The 19,833-nt window shown below is 48.1% G+C and overlaps 1 protein-coding gene across 1 annotated transcript in view; it reads left to right on the top strand.

The window, feature by feature from the left end:
* The window catches only part of LOC141408706 (uncharacterized), a 136,961-nt gene that overhangs the window by 18,136 nt on the left and 98,992 nt on the right, over positions 1-19,833 (top strand). The window contains exons 2-5 of the mRNA XM_074018074.1: positions 649-779; positions 924-1,224; positions 1,538-1,620; positions 1,688-1,977. Of these exons, the coding sequence (XP_073874175.1) occupies positions 649-779; positions 924-1,224; positions 1,538-1,620; positions 1,688-1,977 (805 nt within the window). The remainder of the gene's footprint in view (positions 1-648; positions 780-923; positions 1,225-1,537; positions 1,621-1,687; positions 1,978-19,833) is intronic.

Below are 19,833 nucleotides of genomic sequence, written 5' to 3' on the forward strand. Positions count from 1 at the left end.
CAAAGGCCACTCAATTGCCACCTTAAGACACCCAGGATTTTCCTCTCCTTTTTTATTAATAGAATAATGCTCAGGCTCAGTGCATGAGAGCAGCGCTCTCCGACTTTGCATTCATCAGAGTAACCTAGGTGGCTTGTTTAAAAATACACATTCCCTGGCTGCTCTCCCAGAAACTGGACTTCAGTGGTTTAGTGGGGATGTGCGTAGGACAGGTGATTCTGAGGACCACGAGGGGTTAGGAATTTCCCCGTTCATTCTGGCCAAGGGAGAGAGCAGACCATCCAGCATTGTCCGCAGCATATTTTTTTTCCTCTTTTGCAATGAATATTTGATGCTCAGCGGGATCAGCCCCAGGATGAGGCACACATCCAAGAAAAATCCATGCCTCTCCATCTTTTCCCCAGGATTGCCCTTTGGCGAGACTCTCCTTTGCGATTGCTTCACTTTCCCCGGTTCATAGAACAAACCTCTTCTTAGTCTCTTTTGTTGTCTCTTATCTGTTCAACAAACACCCACTGCACAAGACCATCTTCCGGTAAGCCGTCGAGTGGGGCCGTTTGGGAGCCCTACTTCGTGGGGGTGGCACCGAAGGAACCGGGGCCCCATGAGCCCTTGCTTTTGTCGGGGCTGTCCCCTCTCCCATCGCAGGGTAACTGGCACCAGGCTGTTAAGCTGTGGATGCACAACCGCACAGCGCATTGCATGTGCGTATTTCAGCACGTGGAGTTGGCCAGTGAAGTCAGCCCAGGTCGGCACAGCGTACAGCAGCGCGCGTGTCCGTGGGGAGGAAGGGTCGTCCCGCCTCCCCGCCAGGCCAGTCCTGTTGCGTCTCCTCTTGCCCCACTCTGATTTTCACGCGCCCAGGCGTCTCTGAGGGTCGCGCCCAGACACCCTCCTCCACCCCAAGGCTGCTTCTCCTATAGGGTCGGGCTGGTGGCCCAGGAGCGCCACAGCCCCCGTGGGCCCGGGAAATCGCAGTTTCGTCATAGCCAAGCCCTCCGCGCTCAGCTTTTCCCACGACCTGAAGGATTCACTCTCCGCGCGTCCTGCCCGACCTCAGGCTGCAGAGAAAACTTGGGGGCGGGGGTCGAGGAAGCCGCGCCCCGGTGCTCCCAGCGCAGCCCCAGGAGGAATCCTGCGGTTAACAAGAAGTTGTGCGTGCGCTCGGGCTCGGCGCCGACAACAGCAGGAGCAGCCGGGCCTGCCGCGAGCCTCCGCGTCCAGGTGGGGTCTCCGCGCCCCAATTCCACCCCGCCCCGCCATCGGCGCTCCCAGCAAGTGCGGGGTTTCCACCCGCCCCGGCGTTCGCGCCCACTCAAATTCTCCCTTGCCCTCCCGAGAGACGCTCCCCGTGTTCCATTCCGCCCCGTTCTGGAGCGCCCCGCAAACGATGTGACCTCGCCCCACTGCGGACTCCCCTCCCCCGGACGCTGCCCCTGCCCCCACCCGTGGCGCTCCGGGCATCTCTAAACCCCCAACCAGAGTCCTCCAACCCACCTGCGAGGCTCGCGCACCAGTAACGCGACCCCACCCGCAGGGACCCCGCCCACCTGTGGCGGTACCCCCGCCTCTGCGACCTCCCCCACCGCTAGCGCGGCCCCCACCTAGGACGACCCCCGCGTAGGTGCTCCTGCCCATACCCGCCCCCCCCGCCAGCCCCTGCCCCTTTTCCTGATCCTGCCCCTAGCCGCGCCCCCGCCCCCGCAGCCCCTCCCGTTCGCTCTGGCCCCGCCCGTCTCCGCCCTTTGGCGCTGGTGCCGGGCGGGGGTGCGGGCGGGGCAGCGGTTCCGAGTCGGGCGCGCGCGGGCAGGGTCCCCATTGCCTGCTGCACACCAGGACTAGCGACTCCCCTCGGCTTCCTCGCCAAAGACGCGGACGACTCCTGGGCCCCCAAGGGCTCCTTGCGGAAGTTCCTGGAGCACCTCTCCGGGGCCGGCAAGGCCATCGGCGTGCTGACCAGCGGCGGGGATGCTCAAGGTGCGCGACCTCCTCCAGGCGGCGAGGGAGGGACGGAGGGAGAGAGGGAGAACGGGGCGAAGGGGATGGGGCGACAGGGCAGAAGAGGGGGGGAGCGATGGGAGGACCCGGGGAAAGATGGGGAAGCGATGGGAAGAACCGGGGAGAAGAGCGGGGAAGCGATCGGGAGAACTGGGTCGAAGCCGGTGCCCGGGCGCGGCAGTGCAGGGGTACCTGCGGGGCAGCGTGAGTCGTCAAGGCAGCCCCGGGGTCCTTGCTGGGTGGGGCAGAGGAGGAAGGGACATGGCGGTAGGAACCTCCATCCAGAGGATAGTGAGCTTTCCATTCCCTCCGGTTTATGTTTTAAATTGAGCCTGGCAGAGGGGGTCGCCTGGAGCGCCCTCGGGGGTCGTTCTGCCTCTGAGCTGTAGGACGGGGCCGGGCTTCCCCTCCGAAGCGAGGGTACAGCGCGATCACTTCCTAAGTGGGTCCCCGGCCCCCAACTCCGCCCCACGCCACCACCCAGCATGTCGAGGAAGAAAAGGCGGGGTCCCTGCACGCCTTCTGTCGCCTCGTGCCCCGCGCGGCGTGGGCGGGGTCCCGGCTGCTGCAATGCAGGACGCGGCGGGGGTGCTCTGGGTTCCCGCCTGGCGTCTCCGAGGCGGTCCGGCAGCCCCTCGCGTTTCCGCTGGATTCACAAAAAGGGTTTCTTGCGCTCGCATGTGCTGTCGCCTTCCGGCTCGTGACAAAACTGAAAACTAAAATGGGTCCCAGGCCCTCCCCGCCAGCCTCCGCGGACGCCAAGGACCAGGAAGCGGGGACTCCGGGACGTCAGCGGCGCCGCGGCGCGTGCTCTGGGCTTCCCCTGCCCTGCAATGTGGAAGCGGCTCTCCAGGAGGGGCCCGAGCCTGGGCCCACGAAGCGGGCGCACCGGGAGGGCACTTAACACTGAAGAGCAGGAGGTGGTGGAGACTGCGCTCCCCAGGCCCCGGGTGCACGTAGGGGCGCCGGTGCCCGGGATCAGGAGGGTGAGGCCTTCTTGGCCAGGTAGCCTTGTTAAATCTATCTGAAAGTGACAGATAACTAAGTGTCAAGTCGTCAGAGATATTTAAGTATCCTGAATGAGATGGCTACGGAAAACATGAAAACATCGTTACTGCTTACGTGCATGATGCATCAAAAACATTGTTGCCTGCACAGTGGCAGCACTGATATTTGTGGGCTTTTGAACGTGTGGACTGGAGTGTTAAGAGTCCTTCAGAGTTATGACAGTAGTTTGATTTGAATGTTCTTTTCTTGGCGAATAAATGCTGTACATTGAATTTACCCAGGAAACTAGGAAGGTGAACCCACACGAAGGACACAGGCCTGTGGGCTGCTCCAGGCGCCATTAGGGCGTTGTGGAGCCTGAGCCATGGGCTTCCCGCTCAGCCTCCTGAGAGCGGTGACGGCGTCTCTGTTCTGCCTCACACTGGACCCGCTAGTTTCATATTCTTGTTATGGTTCCCAGGCTACGAGCGGTTGGATTCTGCTAGTCACTCTCTGTCTTCCTCCTCCAGCTGCTTTCAAATGGGTCATCTCTTCTTTACAACTGCTTTTTTAAGCAGTGATTGATGGGGTGAGTTGTAGTGCTGTCCTGAATTGCAGAGGGAGCGCATTGAGGAACCTGGGTTTTGATGTTGTGCACATCAGCTGAGTCACCAGCCCAGGGCCCTGCCAGTCCCATTATTAAGCTCATTTCTTGCTCTTCTCATCGTTACTGGACGCCTTAAAAAAAAAAGCAAGCTCCTGCTTGCCATCACTGGCTTAGTTTGGCAAATCGGTGTTTACCCTGGAAAGAGGGGCATTTTGTCCTCTCGACCATCTAAGGCGCCCTTTGGTGACCTGGTCGGTTTCTGACCACTCTATTCTGTGGGCGTCCTTCCTGCTTCCACCTTCCCTTTCCGAACGCCCCTGCCTCCAGGGCTTTAATTTTCCTTCTGTGTGTGTGTCACGCAGAGGTTATGACTATTGTGCCAGTGCCCGGTTTTTTTTTTTTTTTTTTTTTTTTTTTTCCTGCTGAGGGCCCAGAACTTGCTACATCTCAAAAGAAGCAACTGTACCCATTTGTTCGCGATGATCATAAACAGCACCCTCTAAGGGAGACTAATTGGTCAACCCCTCTGCTGTGGGTAGAAAGACAGCGGTGGCCGCGGAACGAGGGCTCTGCCTCTTCAGAGCCTGCACAACTGTCCTGCTTTCTTTCTTCAATATCCAGTAGGGGGGTTAATTTTAATAAACCCTTGAAACCAACAAAGCAGGGAAGTGCAAAGACATTGAGTTGCAAGATTTAAAATTACAACCAGCAGCCTCTCATTCTTCCTTCACTGGAGGTTGCCACTTCGCTTTGGGGCTGCAGGGTATGTTTGGCAGCGACATCGGACCTTTGTGCTGTGCGACTCATGAATTGAGATAGTTCTTTACTAAGTGCTCTGTGCTGTAGGTATGAAAATGGGGAAAGAGGGAGCACTGTCCCGGGTGGAGAGGCGTGGAGAGACGCTGTGATACACAGCGGGTCCTTTTCTTCTGGGCTCCTGGTTTTAAATCTTTTCTTTTTTTTTTCTCATAGCTTGACAGATGGTTTTTGTGTCTTAATTAAAAGATTAAAGACTGTAGGCCAGACCCAAACTAATTCCACTGGCATCAGAGAGAAGAATTCTTTACATATTTATCTATAGGCATAATTGATTTTTTTTTTTTTTTTTTTTTTTTTTTTGCTGAACTATCTGGTTAGTCAAATCATACATTAGAGAAGTAATATTTAAAATTAAAAAATAAAAAATAAAAAATGTACCTGTAAACCTAACCCCCTTCCATTCCAGTCTTTGTCTCTGTGTAATTTTAGAACCTTGGGCCATGATGTACATAGAGTTTATATTCTTTTAATATCTTGCTACTTCATTGTTTTAATGTTTAATCTTTGGGTTGATGTATCACAGGTTACTTGACCATTTCTTACACGTGTTTGGTTTAGTTTTTTTTTTTCCTTTAACTCTAATGTAAATTTGAGTGTTTGGCTGGTAGGTTTAGCAGGATTTAAGGCAGAGTCTCAGTTACGGCCGTGGATCGATTTATGGTCCCTAGTTTTAGGAGGGAGGGGGCAACCTGTCCTTTCTTCTAAAATTGATGTGTTAAATCACAATGGACATTTACTTGATTTTGAGCACTTGGGAATCCCCTGGGGTTCACTGGTATTGCAAGGTCAGGACTGGGGATCTCCTGCTGGAGAGGCCCCCAGCGTGCCCAGCGCAGGGTCCTGAGCGCGTTGCTGCAGGACAGAAGCCCTGGGCTTCGTCCTCCAGCAGCCGTCACTCTGGGAAGAACAGGCTGCTCCAGGGATGAGGTCTATGCTCTGAAGCCCACAGTCAGCAGAGCAGCAAAGGTCAGCACAGATGACTTTCTATGAATCATTCATTTAACAAGCATTCATGGAATACACACTCCATGCGGTTGGAACTTAGAGTGGAGGACCATCAGCTCACTGTTGTCTGAGCAGAGCTTGATCTCTGGCTCCCTGTTGTAGCCTCCGCTCCTAGGAGGTGCACGGTGAGTGTTGGGGAACCCTCCACAGGCACAGTTGCTGAACAAGGACCCCTCCCAAGGGCGTCAGCCCTGGGCCCTGAGCTCTGAAGAGGAGGAAGGCATTCCTAGGGCCGACTTCCCTTCTGGATACTGAGCTCTGCACCGAGAGAAACTCTTCCACATTCACTGCAGTGAAGTTCATAAAACAAATAGCACTTTAGAGACTGGGGCCTGCATTCCGCAGAATTTCTGTGGCTGCAGGTGGTGTCTGCACCATGCAACTGGTGTCTATGTTCCCTGGAATTTTCATGGCCATAGGTGGTGGCTGTACCATGTGAATGAGAGTCTGTGTTCCCTGGAATTTCCATGGCCATAGTTGGTGGCTGTACCATGCAACTGGGGTCTGTGTTCCCCGGAATTTCTGTGGCTGCAGGCTGTGGCTGCACCATGCTACTAGGGTCTGCATTCCTTGACATTTCCATGGCCATAGATGGTGGCTGTACCATGTGTCTGAGGGTCTGCGTGCCCTGGAATTTCTGTGGCCGCGGATGGTAACTGTACCATGTGACTGAGGGTCTGCATTCCCTGGTATTTCTGTGGTCGCAGATGGCGGCTGTACCATGCAACTGGGGCCTGCATTCCCTGGAATTTCCATGGCCACAGGCGGTGGCTGCACCATGCATCAGGTCCGGTCTCAGGAGTTGGTGCCATTCTCTCTGTTACTCCCTCACCTGACACAGAGCGGCAGTTCCTGACCTTATCACTCCCAGGAAACACACAGGCATCTGTTTTAGATCCTTGTTTTATTTCCCCATCACCTTTGTCATCAAAGGGAAATTCGCATCCCTATAAAGCTGAAAATGGTGTGGGGCCCCCTGGTGGTCTTTCCAAGGCATTATCAGCAGGTAAATTAAACCGTATGGGCCAGTGTACCTGAAATGAAAACAGAAAGGTAAGTCGTGTCACTAAGCTTTGCTGGGAGATTCAGGGTCTTTGTCCGTGACAGAATCATCCAAAGTAAGTTATTTGTTCACTGCAGATCGACACGGTTAGCTGTGTCGGGATTAAACTTACCCAGTGTCGACAGAGTGTAGCTTAATCCTCACGGAGGGGTGTCAAGTACATTGAAGAATAGCTGCTGAGCCTGCTATTGTCGGGAGAGGGGCAGGTACGTCTCTCGCTTAGCCCAGTGCTGAAGGAGGCCGGGCTCACATCAGGCCGTGCGTGTGAGCGAGCTGGATGTTTAGCACGCTGGGACGATAAAGCACAAACATCTATTTTTAACTTGTGGGTGACCTTCTTCTGTGCTGCTTGAGTCTCTGTGGACCTTTCTCTGTTTCCTTCCTGAGGAGTCTGTGCCAGGGTCCCAGGCGTTTTCTGGGCTGCACCTCGGCGCCTGCCCACTCAGGAGCCTCCTCCTGGTGGCTGTGGGACCGTGCTGGGCCCACACTGTCAGCATCGTGTGTTTCCCCATTCACCATTATGTTGGCTGTGGGTTTGTCACATATGGCCTTTATTGTGTTGAGGTATGTTTCCTTCAGTGCCTAGTTTGTTGAGACTTTTTATCATGAAGCAGCGTTGAGTTTTATCAAGTGCTTTTTCTGTATCTGTCGAAATGATATGGTTTTTGTCCTTAATTCTGTGGATGTGATGTAGCGTGTTTATTGATCTGTGTTTGTTGAGCAATCCTTGCATCCTGGGATAAATCCCACTTGATCATGGTGTAAAATCTTTTTGATTTACTGTTGGATTCAGTTTGTTAGTATTTTGTTGAGGATTTTTGTATCTGTGTTCATCAGGGGTATTGACCTATAGTTTGCTCTTTTTATTGTGTCCTTGTCTTATTTTGATATCAGGGTGATGCTGGGCTTGAAGAATGAACTTGGCAGAATTCCCTCCTCTTCAATATTTTTGGAATAGTTTGAGAAGAATTGAAATAAAAATTTGTAGAATTCAGCTGTGAAACCACCTAGTTCTGGGGTTTTCTTTGTTGGGAGACATTTTATTATTACATAGTCATACATGTTACTCATTGTTCTGTTTAGGGTTTCCGTTTCTTCTTGGTTCCATCTTGGTAGGTTGTAGATGTCCAGGAATTTATCCATTTCCTCTAGGTTTTCCAATCTGTTGACATAACAGTTGTTAAAAATAGTCTCTAATGATCCCTTGTATTTCTGTGGTATCAAATGTAATTCTCCTTTTTTGTTTCTAATTTTATTTATTTGGGATTTCTTTTTTTTTCTTAGTGTAGCTAATGGTTTGTCCATTTTATTTATCTTTTCAAAAAACCAACACTTTTTTCTTCATCTTTTATATTTGTTAGTTTCAATATTATTTACTTTCTCTTTGACCTTTGTTATTTCTTTTCTTCTACCACTTCTGGATTTGATTTGTTCTTGCTCTTCTAGCTCATTGCAGTTCATTGTTAGGTTGTTTATTTTAAATCCGTTTTTTAAAGGTAGGAGTTTATTGTTATAAACTTTCCTCTTAATACTGCTTTTGCTGTATACCATAGGCTTTGATATGTTGTGTTTCTGTTTTCAATTATTTCAAGAAATTTTTAAATTTCCTTCTTAATTTCTGCATTGACCCATTGGCTATTCAAGGGCATATTGTTTAATTTCTATGTATTTATACAGTTTTGAAAGTTCTCCTTGTTGATTTGTTTTTTTGTTTGTTTGTTTGTTTGTTTATTAAACTTTATGTTCTAGGGTACATGTGCACAATGTGCAGGTTTGTTACATATGTATACATGTGCCAAGTTGGTGTGCTGCACCCATTAACTCGTCATTTACATTACATTACACTACTCATAATGCTATCCTTCCCCACTCCCCTCACCCCACAAGAGACCCAGGTGTGTGATGTTCCCCTTCCTGTGCCCAAGTGATCTCACTGTTCATTTCCCACCTATGAGTGAGAACATGTGGTGTTTGATTTTCTGTCCTTTTGATAGTTTGCTGAGAGTGATGGTTTCCAGCTGCATCCATGTCCCTACAAAGGACATGAACTCATCCTTTTTTATGGCTACATAGTATTCCATGGTGTATATGTGCCACATTTTCTTAATCCAGTCTGTCATTGATGGACATTTGGGTTGGTTCCAAGTCTTTGCTATTGTGAATAGTGCTGCAATAAACATACATGTGCATGTGTCTTTACAGCAGCATGATTTCTAATCCTTTGGGTATATACCCACTAATGGTATTGCTGGGTCAAATGGTATTTCTAGTTCTAGATCCCTGAGAAATGGCCACACTGTCTTCTACAATGGTTGAACTAGTTTACAGTCCCACCAACAGTGTAAAAGTGTTCCTATTTCTCCACATCCTCTCCAGCACCTGTTGTTTCCTGACTTTTTAATGATCGCCATTCTAACTGGTGTGAGATGGTATCTCATTGTGGTTTTGATTTGCATTTCTCTGATGGCGAGTGATGATGAGCATTTTTTCATGTGTCTATTGGCTCCATAAATGTCTTCTTTTGAGAAGTGTCTGTTCCTTGTTGCTGATTTATAGCTTTATTCTGTTACAGTCTGAGAATATCCTAGATGTTATTTCAATTTAAAAAAAAAAGTATTGAGACTTCTTTTGTAGCTTAGCATGTGGTTGATTCTAGAGAATGTTCCATATGCTGAGGAGAAGAATGTGCATTTTGTATCTGTTGGATGAAATGTTCTGTAAATGTCTGTTAGGTCCATTTGGTCTACACTGTACTTTCAACTTGATATTTTGTTGTTTTTTTCTGTCTAGATGATCTCCAGTGCTGACAGTGTGGTTTTGAAACCCCTACTATTGTTGTGTTGGTCTCTCTCTCTCTCTCTCTCTCTCTCTCTCTCTCTCTCTATATATATATATATATATATATATATATATGTATGTTTGAGACGGAGTGACGGAGTTTTGCTCTACTTGCCTAGGCTGGAGTGCAGAGGTGCAATCTCAACTCATTGCAACGTCCACTTCCCGAGTTCAAGTGATTCTCCTGCCTCAGCCTCCCAAGTAGCTGGGATTACAGGCATGTGCCACCATGCTGGGCTAATTTTTTGTATTAGTAGAGACAGGGTTTCACCATGTTGGCCAGGCTGGTCTTGAACTCCTGACCTCAGGTGATCCACCTGTCTCCACCCCCCAAAGTGCTGGGATTACAGGCGTGAAGCACCGCGCCCGATCCCTCTCTCTATTTAGATCTGCTATTATTTGCTTTATATATCTGGGTGCTTTGTTGTTGGGTGCACATATACTCGTAATTGTTATATCCTCTTGCTATGTTGATCTCTTTATTACATAATTACCTTTTTGTCTCCTTTTTACAGTTTTTGACTTAACTTGTGATTGGTCTGAAATAAATAGAGCTACTCTTGCTCACTTTTGAGTTCCATTAATGTGGAACATGTTTTTCCATCCCTTCACATTTAGTCTATGTGTGTCTTTATGGCTGAAGTGAGTTTTTTGTAGGCAGCATATAGTTGGTTTTTCTTCTTTTAAATCCACTCAGCCCGTCTATATCTTTTAATTGGGAAGCTTGGGGTTATTTTGCTATTGATATCACAGTCCAGACATTAAGATTTTCTCACTTAAGTTATTTGTACACAAATTAATATGAAGAGGAAGTAGATTTTTTCTTTTGTCCTTTTGAAGATAGTGATGGATTATTATTTTGATTTCATGCAAGTGAGGGACTCACCGTGCCAGTTAGAATTTTAGAATTTCTTTCCTGTTATTAGGAACAGCAGTGATCTGTAATGGGTTCCTGGAATCATCCAGTGATGGCCTGAATATCTTAAAACTTTCCTTTCATGTGTCATTTTCTATTTAGAATGCTGACATTCCTTGAAACAAAGATATAGAAAAAATCTTATAATTGCAGGGTGCCTTGTAGTTTTCAGCTGCTCTCATGTGGATCCTTTTTCGTCCTTCTGAAATGCATTCCCAGGAGAGAGCATTGTTCTCTTTATATAGATGAGGAGCCTGGGTTTCAAATGGTTAGGAATTCATCGCAGGCATTGGAATCTTTGGTTTCCTGGAACATTTTCTATTCAAGTATACACCACATGGCCTCTAAAGGCTGGCTCACTCTTTTTTGTTTGTTTTGCTTTTTGAGATGGAGTCTCGCTCTGTCACCCAGGCTGGAGTGCTGTGGCCAGATCTCAGCTCACTGCAAGCTCCACCTCCCAGGTTTATGCCATTCTCCTGCATCAGCCTCCCAAGTAGCTGGGACTACAGGCGCCTGCCAGGTCGCCCGGCTAGTTTTTTGTATTTTTTTTTAGTAGAGACGGAGTTTCACCGTGTTAGCCAGGATGATCTCGATCTCTTGCCCTCGTGATCCACCGGTCTTGGCCTCCCAAAGTGCTGGGATTACAGGCTTTAGACACCGTGCCCGGCTGGCTCACTCTTAACACCACGATTGGGGATCCAGCCTCACCTCTGTGGTGGGTGGCAGGAACTCCACAGCAATCCTGGGTGCTCTGGGGTGGGGTGGCTGAGCTGTGGCATCCCCTCCTAGCTGAGCATCAAGGCAGGGGAAAGCTCATTCCATTCCCCTTGGTTCTAACCAGGTTGAGGCTTACACTGCACATTTCCTTAGCTGGGAACCTTTAGAACTTTACATTTAAAATCTAATCTGTGATCCAGGGGGTAGATACATGGGTACTTACTGTACAATTCCTACATTTTTTGTATATTTAAAATATGTTGTGTGTGTGTCATGGACGACAAAAGAAATGCAACCCCTTTGAGTTAGCTTTTCTGTATAGCATCTTCTAGAATCAGGAGGCTGGACAGGGTTTCGTTTCATCAGAAATCTTAACCTTTCTGCTCAAGAGATGGCATTATTAAATTCTTGGTTGTGTGGTTTCTGGGAAAGAAATAGTCTAACTGAGTTCCAGGAATCACCTCTGTGGCATTTCTACAGGAAAAGTGACCACTCTTGAAGCTTCACTGTCACTAGCAAGAATGATTGTGATGGTTTCTAAGCGGTCTCCGGTCAATCTTTAGTTCTTTTATGCAGAGTCCTTTTATTCCAAGTGAAGTGCCCTTCTGTTTAATGGTGACCACCAGTTATTACAGGGATTGCAGCCACATTTGATGGACGTGAACCTGCTCATCTCTGGCTCCCCAGCTTCACCTCTGGGGTGGGTGGCAGGAACTCCACAGCCATCCTGAGTGCTCTGGGGTGGGAAGTCCCTAGTGGGAGTGGACGGTGCATGGCCGCGAGGTTCCTGTCCCATGTTCCACACTGGTGTGTGCGCGTCTCTGCCTTGTTTCCTCCGTCCGTGCGTCTGTGGCGTTTTCTCCCTTTGTGCGCCTGTGGCCTGTTTTCTCCGTGCGTGCCTCAGTGGCGCGTTTCCTCCATTCGTGCGTCTCTGGCCTGTTTTCTCCATGCGTGCCTCTGTAACGCGTTTCCTCCGTCCATGCGTCTGTGGCATTTCTTCCGTCCGTGCGTCAGTGGCATTTATTTCGTCCGTGCGTCTGTGGCGTTTTCTCCATGTGTGCGTCTGTGGTGCTTTTCCTCCCTCCGTGCGTCTGTGGTGCTTTTCTTCGCTCCGTGCGTCTGTGGTCTGTTTCCTCTGTCCATGCGTCTGTGGTGTTTTCTCCGTCTGTGGATCTGTGGCGTTTCCTCTGTGAGTCTGTGGCCTGTTTTCTCCGTCCACGCTGAAGGTCGTCGCTTCTCTCTAGTCACCACTTACTGATCGCTCCCTGTGTGCTGAGCCTGTGTCAGGCGTGTGTCGTGTGTCACCTGTGTGGCAGAGGTTTGCGTGACACACAGGGACACACGCCTGGGGAGCCGCAGTAATGGGATCATAGCCACGCAGCTCAGCCCTCGGTCTGAGGGGCTTGGTGCCCACCCAGCTCTTCCTGAAGCAGCCTCCGGGCAGATCCCAGCTCTGCTTTCTCTCCTGGAGGCACCTCATGAAGTAAATTAAGCAAATCTAAAGTAGGAAGCAGTTGTGAAATGAAACCTGGTTTCAGGTGTGTGTGGTCATTTCTCATACATGTTTACTTCATATATCCCAAATGATATATTTTCCACCTGGTATAACAATTAGTTACCAGCCATTACTGGTTCAAAATTCCATGGATATTTGAGGAGGGCATAGTCTCAAAAACATGCTTTATTTTCACAGCTGTGATTTGCATGATAAAACTGTCAGGACTGTGACTTTCTTTTGTTATCTTTATTTTTATTTTTAGACCCTTGAGAGGAAGTTATTTAGTGATTACTTACAATTGTGAAAATAATGTAATGATTAGACAATCTCATTAGAACAAGTATTATATTTTCTGTTCCTTATGTAAATGAAATCTTCTTAATCCAGGCCGATGTTGGCAGGAATGGTCACGTTTAAAATGGGTAAGATGTTTATGTGATGTGTGGACCTCCCCCATATCGTCTCTGGAACATTCCAGAACTTCCATCTCAATTCTCACTGTTGACACCCTATCTTGTTTTGTGATTATTCTTGTTTGCATCAGAATTTTGAATCCACATACGTGAGATGATACTTACGTATGCATGTACACATGCATATTTGTGCATGTGTGTATGCGTGTGAATGTGCATGTACGCGTGTCCATGTGCACGTGCATATGCATGTATGTGTGCATGTGTTCATGCGTGTGTGTATATGCGTGTGTACGTGTATGTGCATACATGTGTGTGTATGCAGGGATGTGCATATGTGTGCATGCATAGGTACGCATGCACACATGTGTACATGTGCATGCACATGTGCACGCGCATATACATGTATGTGTGTGTATGCACATACGTACACGTGTGTGTACATGTGTAGGTATGTGTATGCACGTGTATGCATGTGTGTGCGCACAGATATACCTTTTCCTTTCATACAGGCTGTTTTGAGTATTGCTGTTAGGCAGTGACAACTTTCCGTTTCCTCAGTCAGAAAATGGGTAGCTCATCATTCATAAAGATGAGCATTCAATATCAGGAATCCCTAAAGACAATTGAAATTGTCATATTAAATAAATAAATTCCAAAACAAAGATAGTGTTCTGTACTGTGTGTTCACATTGAACTTTCTCATAAAAATTGGTGTGAATGTTTCCCACTTATTGGAAATCACATGACTAGTTTAAGCCAAAACGTGGAATATTAATTCTGTCTTCAGATCACTTTTACATATTTATGATTGATCTGTTCTGCTGTTCTGGAAGCTCTGAAAGCCACTCTGTCTTACCCTAGCTGGTGCCACGGTTGTGAGAATTCAGGGAAACGAGGTGTCTGCCAGTTTCAGTATTTTAGATCTCAAGCTGCCTCTTTTCTGATCATAAACCAGCCTTCAAGAAAGACACAGTGTGACTTGCAGTGGATTATATCAGTTTTATTTTCTGTGGCTGAATCGTCACTCTACATTGTGAATTAATGTTATTTTTCAGATCGTCTTCATAACACAGGGAGGTTCTCCAGTGTTGAGTGCAGGTTCAGTGAAAGCACTAACACTGTTACTACGGACTTCAACAGACTTGTTTTCTGAGGTGATAACCCTGGAGTCAGGCATTCAGTGTCCGCCCATCACTTCACTTGGTTCCGAGTTCTCGGTCCCCTCCCGCTGTCCTACCCCTGCACCCTTACTTCTGTCTTACCTTCTTTTTGACTCATAGGCCTTCGGAAGATGGTGTGTTGGGGGCAGATGTCTGCTGTGAATCTTCGATAACCTTGAGAGAGAACTTTTTCTTTGGAGCAAGACCCCTCTCAATAAACTTTCAGTAGCCCAAGTATCATCTGTTGTGTGAATTATTTATGGAAAATGTTCAGCATTTTTCCTTGGATTTTGGCCGATCTTTCTCCACCTGCCAGTTTCTTCTCAGTTTGCCATGTCTGTACCCTCACCAACCCCGTTCCAGCCCTGGTTGCATGTAAAGTATTTGAAGCAGAGCTCTGCAGATGAGACAGTGTGTGTCGTCCCCCGAGTTCCCCTCCTGGCCTCTGAGTGTGGGTTGTGTTTTGTTCCGAGGGACGACTCTGAGGCTCCTGGCCCCTGTTTTGGAGCACCCCACACCAAAGTAGGTGTAAAATGAAAACTGTGTTTATGCTGTATTATTATAATTCATAGAGCAGATGATAAAAATGCTTGAATCTGAACAGCAGCTGAAAATGAGGACATGGTACCAGTTTGGATGTTGGACGACCTTCTTGAAAAAAGCTTTCATCATACTTTAGAAACCGTACGTGTGCTGTTTTCTATTTCATACTTAGAATCTGTACAGTGTGTGTTGTATGAATGTGTTGTATGAGTGTGTTGTGTTGTATGTGAGTTGCATGGGTTGTATGTGTGTTGTATGTGGATATTGTGTTGAGTTGCATTTATTGTATGTTTGAGTGTTGTGTGTTGTATGAGTGTGTTGTACGTGTATTTGTGAGTTGTATGTTTTGTATGTTGTATGAGTGTTGTGTGTTGTATGAGTGTTGTGTGTTGTATGTGTGTATGAGTATGTTGTATATGAGTTGCATGCATTGTGTGTATGTTGTTTGGGTGTTGTGTGTTGTATGAGTGTGTTGTACGTGTGTTTGTGAGTTGCATGTGTTGTGTGTTGTATAAGTGTTGAGTGTTGTGAGTGCAATGTACATATATTTGTGTTGAGTTGCATGTATTGTGTTTGTTGTATGTGCTGTATGTGCATGTTGTGTTGTGCGTGAGTTGTATTTCTTGTATGTGTTGTATGAGTGTATTGTATATGTATGTTGTGCTGTGAGTATGTGAATGTTTCATTGAGTTGCGTGTGTTGTGTGTGTTGTAGGTGCATGTTGTGTTGAACGTGAGTTGCATGTGTTGTATGTGAGCTGTGTGAGTGTGTTGTATGTGTATGTTGTGAGTTGCATGTATTGTGTGTATGTTGTGTGAGTGTTGTGTGTGCATGTTGTGTTGTGAGTTGCGTGTGTTGTGTGTTGTATGAGTGTGTTGCATGTGTATGTTGTATGTGAGTTGTGTGTTGTGTGTGCTGTATGAGTGCATTGTACGTGCGTGTTGTGTTGTATGTGAATTACGTGTGTTGTATGTGTGTATGAGTGCGTTGTACGTACATGTTGTGTTGCGAGTTGCATGTATTGGTTATGTGTTGCCTGAGTGTTATAAATGCATATTGTGTTGTGAGTTGCATGTATTGGGTATGTGTTGTATAGGTTGTGTGTGTTTGTGTGCATTGTGTGTTGTCAGTGTTGTATAAGCGCATTGTACATGCGTGTTGTGTTGCATGTGAGTTGCATGTTGTCAGTGTGTGCCGTGTGAGAAGCGGGGCATCCACATGACTGCTCCTCAGCGAGTCCTGCCTTGCAACCCCTTCCGAGCTTGTATCCTCCCGAGCAGCCTAGAAGCAGCAGCATGTTTGCCTCTGCCCCTCCCCAGGAGGCCGCTGGGCGGTCTGCCTCTCTTGTCTCTCTTCTCTCTCGTCGTCCTCCTGCGCCTCTTCCTTCTCGGGACCTGCAGCCTTCCTCTGTGCTCCCTGGCAAGCCACACTTGGGATGTGGGAGTTCAGGCTCTCCTCGAAGCCGTTTGCTCCTCTCTGAAGAGCGCTCCCCTTGACTGGCCGTGAGCAGCTGAAGTGGATTGCAGGGAAGGGAGATGGGTGTTCCTGTAGAGACGCCGGGGTCTTAACTGGGGAGAACGGAGCCTGCACTGGGCAGGCCGCCCTCCTGCGGAAGGGGATGGGGCGGGAGAAGCCTCCGGTGGACAAGGGGCCCACCTCCTGCCCTTCTTCCCTCTATCCCAGTCTGTTTTGAGGGAGGGCGGGGCCCTAGGTGATTTCTATGCAGATCTTCAATTATTCAGGCTGTGAAACAAATACTTCTGTTTTTAAGATCAGAGGAAATCTCCTTTTGTGTGTCTGCCTTTTATTTTATTTTATTTTACCTTTTTTGAGAAGGTGTTGCCCAGGCTGGAGTGCGGTGGCACGATCTCGGCTCACTGCAACCTCCACCTCCCGGGTTCAAGCGATTCTCCTGCCTCAGCCTCCTAAGTAGCTGTGATTACAGGTGCCTGCCACCATATCCAGGTAATTTTTGCATTTTTAGTAGAGATGGGGTTTCACCATGTTGGCCAGGTTGGTCTCGAACTCCTGACCTCAAGTGATCCACGCACCTCGGCCTTCCAAGGGGTTGGGATTACAGGCGTGAGCCACGGCGCCTGGTCCGTCTGCCTCTTAGTTAGAGCCTGTATATTTAATGTTTTAAATTTCACTTTTCCGTCGGAACAGTAGTGTTGCTTTTTCATAGTGCTATGAATGTCCTTTACGATTAGGATACTGGGCTGGCTGCCCACTGGAGAGTGGCATCACTGGGTCATGGTCACCATCTGCCCCAGCAGGGTCCAGAGTGTTTAGAGTCTTTCCTGGGCGTAGACACCCTTTTGTCTGACGTTCAGATAAAACCAATCACCATATTCAGTTAATCAAAGAGATCAGAGCTGGGAACGGTTAGTGCACATCCACCTCTCCCGAGAGTGTTCACGCCTCTTCCACGCGGGGCTAGGCTGCTGCTGAGCGTGGTTCTACTGGCTGTGGGTGTGGCCTCTTTCCTCCACCACAGCCATCGCAGACCTGCCACAGTTTTGATTCCTCTAGAAGAGAATAGGCAACACAAGAGAAACAAGATATGTTACATTTGAAACCTTCAAAAATTATTTCCTCAAACATCGTGTATATTTTTTGCCCATACCTAATGTGATAGCAATTTAGAAAAGATTAAAATGAAAAAAAATTTCCCCCATATTAAGTCTTTGAAAGGCATCCAACTTAGTTTTCATACAATTATTGTCTCTTTGGAGTCATACTTTATTGGTTTCAGTGATGTGTAACAGCGGCACCTGCATACACAGATTTAGGAGCAAACATCTGCTTCATGATTATAGTTCAGCTCGCGGGGCGCAGTTGTGGGGGTGCAGCCTGCGCCTGCCTGTGCGCCAATAGGGCTGGTCACTTTGAGCATCTGGGAGTGTCTGGGTAAGTGAGGTCTGGGCAAGGCAGCATCCACACACCTGCGTAGTTCTCACTTTGTCCACGTTATCCCGCAATGCCACAAAATTATCAAGTAAGTGTTCTCCAAGCGCATGTTCAGTTAGTGTTTGGAAAGAGTATAGGTAGCTCATACAGCACCTTCAGGAGGAGCTAGGAGCCCAGGAATGAGAGCAGGTGTGAGGCCTGTACTCTCTTTGCATAGATAAAATATGCGTGTGCATATCTGAGACCAGAAAGTTAGATTGGGGCCAGAATGTGGAAGTCCTTACCTGTGGGATACTAGGGAGCCACTGAGGGTTTCGGAGAGAATCGCCTCTGATGTGCGGCACGCCGTGGAGCCGGGGGGACAGAGCAGACGCATGCAGGGCACTTGCCGTGGGGAGAGGAGGAGAGAAGGCAGCCAGTGAGCTGAGCGATTCGGTGCCTGGGTCAGGAGGGGAAGAGGGAGTGCAGGAAGGCGGAAGAAGCTGCGAGTCTGCACCCCGAGGTCGGCGTTGCGCTTTGCCAGAAATCAGGAGAAGCAAATGTGGACCTGACTCGGAGATACTTACAGACACCACTGCAAGCTGCGAGTTTGGAAATACAGGAGGAGGCTTGGGGAAAATCTGGAGCCGGGTGCATTTGGGAGCCTCTTAGGTAGAAGTGCAGGTCAAGTAGCCAGAGTGTGAGGCGTGCATGTCTTGAGAGAGGAGGCCAAAGGAAAGCCCACATTTGGAAATGGAGGAAGGGTTGGGAGACCCAGAAAAGGTCCTGCTGAGTCCAGAGAAGAGCTGGATGGCGCAGTTCACTAAAGCCCAGAGCCGAGAGTTTCCAGGAGAAAGTCTCAAGCGTTGCTGAAAACCAGGGGGCAGGACTCCAGTTGGAGCCTGCGAGGGGAACCTGGGAGCCCTGATCCCTGAGAGCAGCCAGAGCCTGGGGGTCTCGCGGAAGTGGGTGGGAAGTGCAGGGAGCAGGTGGAGATGGTCCTTCAAGGCCTGGTGCTTCACACGGGCAGCCAGCCGTGGACCAAGACACAGCTGGAGAGGGACCTGAACCCAGAGCGTCTCCAGGTGAAGCAGGGAGCCGGGAAGGGCAAAGGTATCCGGAAGAAAGCGGGCAGGCATGGAGCCAGGTCCCCAGGGAGGCTGCAGTCTTCTTTCTCTGTTCATGGACTGGTTGTTGGTTATTTTGAGTTCTCAAAGTCATCCACTCGGTGCGGTCCAGAGAAAGTTCCCAGGAGTCTCAAGGCCGGAGCAGGCCTTGTGCTTTTCCGAACACGGTGCGTGTTGACTCAGGGTTACCGTCAATGGCTAATTCTAGCGTGTCTTTTGTTGAAGTCTGCAGAAGAGTCTCAACTAGCATCAGCTTTTGAAGAACTTATAAAACTTGTGTTCTAATTCTGGTATTTTTGCCTGAAATGCCTCGTATATTTTCGGCTAGATGTTCTTAGCCCTTGTGTTACAGCATTTGGAGTTCTGTATTTTTGTGATGTGCTAGCTGTGAGGATGTTTAAAATTAGATTCCTAGAAATCAGGTTATAGGAGCTCTCGGCCACGCTTCGTGGGTTATGTTTTGACCCCTCATAGTGGATCCCGTTGCGGTGGCTCTTCTTAGTATTTATGGAACACCTGACTCGTGATGCTAGGAGAATGTGATTTGTTTTCTTTGTAAGTCTAAAGTCTAATGACCTTGTAGAGTCTTTATACCCATCTCTTATAAATCAGCTTTAATATACTTGAAAATATCCTCATTGTGCCCTTGAAAAGCAGGTGCACATTTTAAAAGTCATCCTTTTAAAATCCGTTTCTGCAGCCTGTGCCCTTTGTCTGTTTTGTTTCCTTCACTGCAACATCATGAAACAGGGACAAGGCTAGAATCTCTGTTTCATACACAGAGCTGAACTGTGCTGAGTGACCTGCTATGCTGACGTCTGTTTCTGTCGTGAGAGGGAACCCAGGCCTCTTGACTTTTCCTTTTGTACTTTTTCAAAAAGAATATTTTTTCCTCTCTTGAGTCCATTCCATTGTGGGATTCTCTCCTAAGACTGTTTCTTTGCCTTCCATTTTGACAAATATGATTTAGTTTCCAAGATGATGAAGGGGCAGTGAAAAGGCCTGGGAAAGAGAAAGCAGGAAGAGAAGGAATTATCTCATGATTTTAGTCAGAAGGAAATCACTCAGACAGAAACGCTATTCCAAGTGGGTCAGATCCCAGGAAGTGGGATTGAATAAGTGACATGGTATCGCACAACTCTGTTTTACATTCTTGCTGTTGCCAGGGGTAACGTAAAGAACGAGTATATTCATTCCGAGTCAAATATATATCTTTACTGACTCTGACTATAATTAGCAGAATTCGTTCA

This window comes from Macaca fascicularis, chromosome 15, assembly GCF_037993035.2.
Source record: "Macaca fascicularis isolate 582-1 chromosome 15, T2T-MFA8v1.1".
NCBI lineage: Eukaryota > Metazoa > Chordata > Mammalia > Primates > Cercopithecidae > Macaca > Macaca fascicularis.